This window comes from Curcuma longa, chromosome 15 (assembly GCF_044706935.1).
Source record: "Curcuma longa cultivar G26 ecotype Majalengka, Jawa Barat chromosome 15, ITB_CL_G26_1.1, whole genome shotgun sequence".
Classification (NCBI taxonomy): domain Eukaryota; kingdom Viridiplantae; phylum Streptophyta; class Magnoliopsida; order Zingiberales; family Zingiberaceae; genus Curcuma; species Curcuma longa.
Genome location: NC_133875.1, coordinates 972,751 through 981,791, shown reverse-complemented (window position 1 = coordinate 981,791; position 9,041 = coordinate 972,751). Strand labels below are relative to the sequence as shown.

The following is a 9,041-nucleotide window of genomic DNA, read 5'->3' as shown; positions in this document are numbered from 1 at the left end:
CAACGCTTTTTAAGCGTTGTCTTTGTTAACATCGACAACACCTTCGCAACGCAGAAAAAGCGTTGTAAATATTACAACGTTTTTTGCAACGCTTTAAAAACGTTGTTTTTAATAGGTATGACAACACATTTTGCAACGGTTAAAAAGCGTTGTAATTGTTTTACAAATTGGTTGGGTTTTTGCAACGTTTTTAAAAGCGTTGTCTTTTGATTTTTTTTAGTAGTAAATAAGAATTAATATATTTTGTAAATACAAAACTATTGGCTACAAAATTTACTCAATCAGAGGTACAAAACATACAACTTATATTCACACAAAAACCATTCTTACAGCAGGTTCATAACATATCGATAACATACAACTTATACAAGTTCATAACACAAATTCAATTTACAACTTCCAACATATAAGCTCCATAACAGTCAAAGATGCATAACAAAGGTTTCAAGGCAACAGCAGCAGAAATATCATCACAACAGCAGTAGAAATATCATCACAACAGAATATCCTCCAACAGCAACAGAATATCATCACACCATTAGAAGCACCATGTATCAGCAGCAGAAATATTGGCACAACAGCAGCAGATTTGCCTCTATTAAGTGCTGTGCAAAAATAAATTTGAAACATTGCCTGTCTCCTAAACCATTAATCCTTATGTGAAGGCAAGTGAGCAAGTAAGGAAATGAAACAAGAGAATTCGATAATTTTTATAGCGAGATGAAGAAAAACAAGTCTGCAGCAGTCCATTTTGGCTGTCTTTTCAAAAGAAAATCACTCTGTTTCTCTCATCTTAGAAAGACACATTGAATGTGCTAAATGGAAAAAATTATAAGATTGTGGTACAATCACCATATTGTATAAATCAGAGTTATTGAACTATTAAAAAATAACACACGGAAGGTTATTGCAGCAGAGGTTGAAATGTGAAGACAAATGTGCTGAGTTACTCGAAAGGACTTGCAATTATGTGTACCTCTACTAGATAATAAAATAAGAGAAAATAGGTTGAAATGATATGAAATATAGGCATATTCAAATACAATCAGTAAAAGAACATTAGACATTCTTTGAATAGCCAACCCAATATTTCAAAAGCATAACAAGTGATATGGAGGATTGAGCTATTGCATAACACGTGTAAAGCTAGCAAAATTAGACACAACCTGCCAACACAATGTGATCTGACCCAACCCAAAACACAATTAACAAAAGACAAGAGAAAAAGTGATTCAGCATGATATATATAATTCATTTAAAAAAATATTAATCTTTAATTTTATGTAACTTAATTATTTAGTTGATCTTACACCTTATAAAGTTATTTTAATATATATATATATAATTGGTTTAATGATATCTAATATAATTTTATGGCATAGTTAACGCCACACAAAGCAAATTGTCATTGATATATATGGTACACAGACACATGCATCCATGTTTTTGGGAACTTAGTTATATCCACAATAATTATTAATATCACATGTTAAAAAGCTAAACATGCATCTATAAAATACATCACATTAAACAACTTCATCAGTCAATGTAAACCTTACGTTTATGACTTAAATAGTTAAATTTATCATCCTCAACAATTAATTTTTATTTAATTTTTTTTCATATGAACCAAAGCAATTACATATAATGCAAGACACACACATATATCGATGGCTGATGCAATCCATATAAGCACAAAAATTATATATTGACCTCAAAAATACATAGAATACGCTTCTAGTTTCTCTATTTAGTGAGATTGATTTTATCAAACAATGTGATTTTGAATTTAAGAAAATCGAAACTGGTTTAACCCACACAATCCTTACAAGACCATAAAAGGATGTTATGCAGTTCCTCATGGTATAAGCTTATGCAGTTGAATAAGAGGAATATGCAGAGAATTTTCGAAACAATGGCCAATCCCAAAAAGATTAAACCATGGCATATACCATTTATCAAAACGCCAAAGGAACAGAGAATCATCAACTGAAGCCCAAGCTCTTCGAATCTCTGGGAAAATTCCACAAATGGCTGTTCCTTCACCACCAGATGCATTATATCTTTCAATTAGAGCTGGAGGTAATTCACGTGTATCTGCAACTTCAACTATAGAAGGCCACTGTGGCAAAATTACTTGTTAATATAACAAAAGTATATAAAAACAACCATTTCCATAAATGGTGGAATTAAACTAGAATATATATATATATATATATATAATAAGATATCAAGAAGAGATAATTTTGTTCTAAACATTTTGATATTATCTTGGATAAGAAAGAGCAACATGTGTTAAAGTATTACAACATTATAGAGCAAGAATGGCAGACAACCAAGAAACAAGGAGGTAGAGGGAAAGGGAATCTCAAGTAAAGCACATAGTTGCTATTGAGCATATATGAAGTCATAACAAATGGGCAAAACAGAGATGAGTTGATCGAAGTTTAAATATATATTAAGAAAATAGGTAAATGTAATCCAGTTGCATAAGTGAATCCAAGTTGAGATATGTGTATCAAAGTCTGTTAGGGATCCTACCTAGTGAACGGTTCATAAGATCAATAACAGGACCTAAGCATAAGGTACAAGATCCTAAAATTTAAGAAAAATAGTTTTTTTTTTGAGACACTAAGCATTTAAAATTTATCATTTATCATAAATTTTAAATGCCTAATATTAGATGAGCATTGCAACATGCATTATCCTAATATATGAAATATAATTAAATTTATTCATATAGTAAATATATGTTCAAAGCAACATAATGATTAAGGTGTTGCATTTTTGTATAGCAAGTAATAATTTCTAGAAAATCAATAACAATGTTAAAGGCTAAAGAATCTTTCAGGTTAGAAGTTAAAAAGAATTCTCATACAATTAAAATTACTAAAATTATGAAGAAAAAAGAATTCTTGGACTCCTACAGAATCCACTCCTAACCCCATATTTTTATTTTTGCATAGATATAAATTTTCTAATGGATGCTTACGATTTACTTCCTCTTTTGCATTCTCTTCCTACATCTTTCACTAATTTCATCTCCATATGATCTAGCATCACCTACCATAAACCCTCCTCTGCCTTGCATTTCTTTTCTTATTAACTGAATGACAGATTAAAAGAATTGGTCACTCATCAAAAACATCAATTTTAAAGGACATCCTGACCTGCTCCACTTGTTTACTAGGGAGATGAAGCCAAGGTACAAACTATCAGGCTGGAATAAACTAATACCAAACTTGATCAACATCAGTCCGTGAATAGGGAAACAATTAATAATTTTTAAGAGTAGCAAAGTGATTCTTAGTGCTAGTCTTGCCTGGATTATCCTACCAAGATTCGTGAATCTACAAACTACAACTCAATAGAACTGTGCGATTGGGAATCTGGAAACTGAAATAATCAAGCACCCACCAAGTGTACCTTTCTGACAGAAGTAACCTATATAGAGAGTATACTTCTCCAAAATATTCTTTTTCGTAAAAGAACAAGTGTTCCTAATCTAAAACTCGATGTACATTATCATATTCAGTACGATAAGATTTATTCAGAATCAACACCCACTGTCTGAAAATCAATCTCTTAAGTTAACAACATACTCAACTTATCAAACCCTAGGCAAGGAATCCCAACGAAGAGAGAGAGAAAGAGAGAGAGAGAGAATGTATTAACTCTCTGGGGGTACCTCTTTGGGTAGGGTAGAGTAGGGGTGACTGGCATAGCGCGAGGCTTCAATAGCCTCCTCGAGGTCGAGGCGGCCGGCGACGTCCCTGCCAATGCGCTCGCTGATATGGAGACCGGCGGAGGCTACATCCAGCCCCACGGTCTCGTCGCCCCATGCCATCACACGGTCGCCGGAGGAGGATGAGTAGCTACCGTAAACCCTAGCGAGCTTAGGATGAACGGGAGGATCGGAGCACGAGGAGGTCACCGTACGCACTGGAGGAGCACGGGCCTGGAGGAGCACCGCCCTAGACGGGAGCACGGGCCTGGAGGAGCACCGGATGCGGCTTCCGTTCTATCTTCGCCCTCGCCTCTTCACAGCGGCGCGAAGAGGAGCTAGAGGTGCGAAAGGGGCGGGAGAAGAGGAGAGGCACGAAAGGGGGGCGGGTGAAGAGGGCAAGCACGAGAGGGGGCGGGAGAGGTACGAAAATGGGGCGCGCAGAAGAAGACGAGCTAGAGGTGCGAGCGGGAGGGACGAAACTGGGGTGGGAGAAGAGAAGAAGAGGTGTACGCACGAAGGAAATCGCGGACTCGCCCGATAAAAAACCTGGATATAAACCCTCTAAACCCTCAACGACAACGGTCAACGACAATACTTTTTAAAAGCGTTGTCTTTGGCAAAAAATCCCGCTAAAAGACAACGTTTTCGACAACGGTTTTTTAAAAGTGTTGTGGTTGACCCAAATAGACAACGCTTTCTGAACAAACGTTGTCTTTTGATTTTCAAAGACAACGGTTTTGACTAAAAACGTTGTAAATTGAAAAACCACAACGCTTTTGCTAAAAACCGTTGTCTTTGGGGCGTTGTCTATTAACATTTTTCTAGTAGTGATCATTCAAACCACTCATTGCCCCGCATGGGTCACAAGCTGACGCAACTCAACTCGACAATCAAGACTATAACGAATAAATGCAATAATTGAAGGACGCTTAAATGATGCGGGACTAAAGAATTGGATTGTGATACAAGGCCTTAAGACGTATCTAAAAGTTTCAAACTTACATTCATCTATGACATCGACCTTATATGTATGGTACAGTAGGTGTAAGACCTCTTTTCACTTATATGGTATTGCATTTGACGGAACATTTGAATATTCATGAAAAAATATGCTATTAATTAACTATGTTCCTTTGTCAATTGTTATTTTGACATGAGTTACAAGTGAGAACAATATAATGGTTAGTCAAGGAAATTCAAAAGTATAAGAATGTGATGATCATTGAATTGATAAGTGGTGAGTCTTTCTTTTTAGTGTTGCATATATTCCAATTTCCAAGTACATGTTGTTGTACTGTATTTATATCTCCTAACTGTTATGTAGGATGCTCTCTTTGCCCCTTTACTACTTGTTGATGACTACTATAGCTAATACTCATTGATGTAGTTACCTCTCAACACTTAGGTATGACGAAGAATGATTAAAGGAGTGGAGTTTTTGTGCCGATGGATAAATTGAGTTTTCTAAATTACTATGGTTAGTGTTTTACTAGGTAGTGTTTCTTTCTTATGGTGGTGATTAGAATCTAAAAGTTTTTAATAAGTGATCAACAACTTCGATTCTAGCTATCTGCCATCTACCACTGGGGCCATGTCACCTCACATCATTTAAGATTTTGAATCCAATGAGCCATCAAAGGTCACAACCACCCCCGCCACTACCACCTTCGTGGCCGCTTCCCCGATCACCAACATGGTCATCACTGCTGCTAAAAGGAGGGTGACAGGCACAAGAGGTCCCTTCATGATCACCTAGGTGGAGGAAAAGGTAAGCCGTTCCATTTGTTTTCCTGCACAATCTCAAGTAGTTTTGTTCTTGATGCTTGTTCTTGGAGTTGTAGGCGTGTGCTGCTATGGAGGAACAAATACTTAACAACCGGGATTTTAGGCGGTGCGACAGTCATATGGTTTAAGTTTGAGGTGGCTTAGTACCATTTCCTTACACTTATGTGCTAGACCACCATCTCGACGATGCTTGTGATATTCATTTGGTCTAATTTTGCAACTCTAGCTGATAGGTAACATTCATTTCAATTATCTATAACATTCTACATATTTTCTTTTCTCTTGTTCACCCCAAAATCATAATTCCTATCCCTACTGTAGAAGTCCTCCAAAAATCCCTGAGATCATTCTATCTGAACATGCCTTCAAAGAACTAACATCATCCTTGCATTCCAAGATAAGTGGATTCACATCTACCCTTCAAGATATTACATGCAGAAAAGATCTCAAAACGTGTATCTTGGTATATAAATTGTCGAATGTTGTCATACACATGTTACATTTGTATGTTCTAGGCCTGTTCTTGCTGAAACTATCTCCTTCTTGAGGCAATTGTCTTACTTTGGCTGGTTTCTGAAATAGGAAGCTTTTGCCGTTTGGAACTGCTGGGTCGATGATTTTTTACAGGTTGACTCTTAACTTTAAATGTTCAAGACAGTTACAATTAACGATTCGAAACCTTAGATTTATTTTTAAAAATATTTTAAAATTATAAATTTATTTTTAAAAATATAAAGAAAGATTTGTATTTATTTAAGTTGTCTACGTATCCTTTATGATTTAAAAATTAGATCCCAAACCTTAGAAGTATCACCATCAATACTTTATTTATATCTCGAGTGTCAAATTTGCTCGAGCTTATCATCGATAAATTGAATATCATGCTTTATTCGGATTGATTATTTCCTTACCCTTCCAAGATCGAAATGATGAATATCCTCTTTCCATTATAATTGGAGAATTGAAATTGAAAGTGATCAAGATTTTAGAATTAAGAGATGAAAGTAGAGATGATAGTGTGAAAATAATAAAATGAGCTATTTATTTATAAAGTTTGGAGAACAATAGACAATAAATCATAGCTATTGATAAAAAATGATCAAATAATCTCAAGCGTTAAAAAAAGATATTAGAAACCCCCCCTCTTCCCCAACGATCGAAATTGGGGACACTTTTTCCCCAACGATCAAATATCTGGGAGACTTAGGTTCAAGTCCTACCAACGGAGTTCTTTTTAATAAATTTTCATCTATATAGAAAAAAACCCGTCGAACTGATAGTTAACAATCGGTTCATTGATTAAATGGGTCCCTAGATCATAACTGGCCCCATTGACCCGAATCAGGTTCGTTTAATATTAATTTTTTTAAAAAAAAGTTTGCCTAGAGCCTCAAAAATGGTTGAGACGATCTTGTTCTAATAATTGTGGAATTTTTTTATGAAGATGATAAAATTTATAAGAAAAATGAATGATAGTAATGAGGATATCATCTTAGAGAAAACTCTAAAAATTATAAAGTATACTTCACCATATATTCAAAAAGATATCTTAAATATTCTTGCCAACTAAGTGAGAACTAAGATTAGTAAAGAAATCGGAGATGCAAAATAATTATATTTTAGTTAATGAGTAGATAACTATTTCTTCTAGTAAGACATAATTGCATTAAATAAATACTTATATACGTCTCAATAAGATAAACACTAATTTTCTTTCATAATAATTTAAAATTAAATTGAATTGAAAATTAATTGATCATGATTTTAATTCGAAGATCTAACTAATTTAATTAATTAAGAATTATTCTTTGACTAATTAATTACATATGATTTACTATTAAACTTCATTTGGTATAAATAAGAGACCCAAGTTAGATAAAAAAAATGCATTATGAATTTCATTGTGAGATGACAAAGTCTAGCCTCTTCCTCCTATTTTATAAGTATGAGATCATCTATCGTTATCATATAATAGGATCATAACATATACTACTAGTCGCACTGCAAAGTCAATGTCTTTTCTCGAAATTTTGATAGTTGCCTATAAGATTAAGATTGATAAGAGTTTGACAGGTTATTATGGGATTGGATGAACATCCGAATGTGAGGCCTCTAGGCAAATGGATAAAGACTTAGAGGTGAGGCCTAGAGGCTAATATAATGTATGAAGAGTCGAAGGCAAAGCTTCTAGGTAGATGTGTGAGATCTTGGAGGAAAGAGTTGTAGACAAGTGGGTGAGGACTTGAATGTGGGTCTTTATGCAAGTAGATAAGATGGAGGTGAGACCTTTAAGCAAGAAGAAAAGTATGTTACAGGTTGATTTGGATTGTAATTAGAGTCGTCAATTTGGGTCAGGTTCATCGCATTGTCCCGCCATGTCAAATAATTTAAATGGGTTGGATTGAAATTTTATCAATCCATTTTAAGATGGGTTCAAGTAGTCAACCTGAGTAAGCCTGCGACCCACATGGGTTGGCCCATGGCGGGTTTGAGTTGGTTCGTGGATTGAGAAAAAAAAATTTTCATCAAAATTTAAAATTAAAGTAGAAAACTAAATGGACTAGTGGACTTGACCTATTTAAATCATAATTCAAATTTAAAAATTTTAACTTGACCCCTTTAAACTGTAATCCAAATTTAAAAATTTTAATATTTTTTATTTTTTTGACAAGCCTGTGGTTTAACCCGTCTAACTCGCAACCCACCTAACTCGCAATCCTCCTCGAGTTCAGTTGGATTGGAGGTTTTTCAACCCGCTAAGTTAGTGGGCCTATCTGTCCCACTTTGTCATATAACGGGTTTCTAGCGAGTTGATTAGTCCCACCATGGGTTGATCTGCTTAATAGATCTAATTGTAATCTTAGTATTCACATTTTGAGAACATCATTAACTGATGACGTATTGGCATACAAGAGTCTTAATTAATCAAGGAAAACTCGCAATCCACCTCGAGTTCGGTTGGAATGGAAATTTTTCAACCTACCAAGTTGGTGGGTCGATCCGTCCCGCTTCGTCATATAACGAGTTTCTAGCGGGTTAATTAGTCCCACCATGGGTTAATCTGTTTAACAGCTCTAATTGTAATCTTAGTATTCACATTTTGAGAACATCACTAAGTGATGATGTATAGGCATACAGGAGTCTTAATCAATCAAGGAACATGTGTCTCATATTGACTGATCTATCATTATAGCAAGAGAGTATATTAAGTCATTTCTTAACAACCTTTCACTTATATACGAGATAAAGAGATTGTCTTCGAGGTAGGGTTGAATTGGCTACTGCATGGTAGATATTGTCACAATTGGCAAAGGTCAAATCTCAGCAAAGCTGAGAAAAATACTCTATCTCAAAGTGGCTAACTATAACTTTTCGATTTACCTCCTTATAAATGGTCGTGGAACCGACAGTGTAAAACCACTGAGGTGATAGATTTCATCTTTTGCTACAACGATATAAAGAGATAGAGAACAAAACAACAATTTCATTTATTAACATCTAATTATATTTTATAGTAATTTAATATGCT

The 9,041-nt window shown here is 34.9% G+C and overlaps 1 protein-coding gene and 1 pseudogene across 2 annotated transcripts; one reads left to right on the top strand and one right to left on the bottom strand.

The window, feature by feature from the left end:
* Positions 1–392: 392 nt before the first annotated feature.
* On the bottom strand, positions 393–3,847 carry LOC141845771 (nuclear pore complex protein NUP155-like). 2 transcript variants are annotated; one of them, XM_074733774.1, is made up of 3 exons: positions 3,689–3,847; positions 1,953–2,122; positions 393–605 (listed from the first exon to the last, which is right to left on the bottom strand). In XM_074733774.1, exons 1-3 carry the CDS (start codon positions 3,845–3,847, stop codon positions 599–601), a joined length of 336 nt encoding a protein of 111 aa, XP_074589875.1. In that variant the 3' UTR covers positions 393–598. The 2 variants fall into 2 exon arrangements, with proteins under 2 accessions (XP_074589875.1, XP_074589874.1); XM_074733773.1 differs by lacking the exon at positions 393–605 and having other exon boundaries at positions 1,596–2,122.
* A 1,471-nt stretch (positions 3,848–5,318) lies between these two features.
* Positions 5,319–6,129, top strand: LOC141846474 (reticulon-like protein B1; annotated as a pseudogene).
* The last annotated feature ends 2,912 nt before the right edge of the window (positions 6,130–9,041 follow it).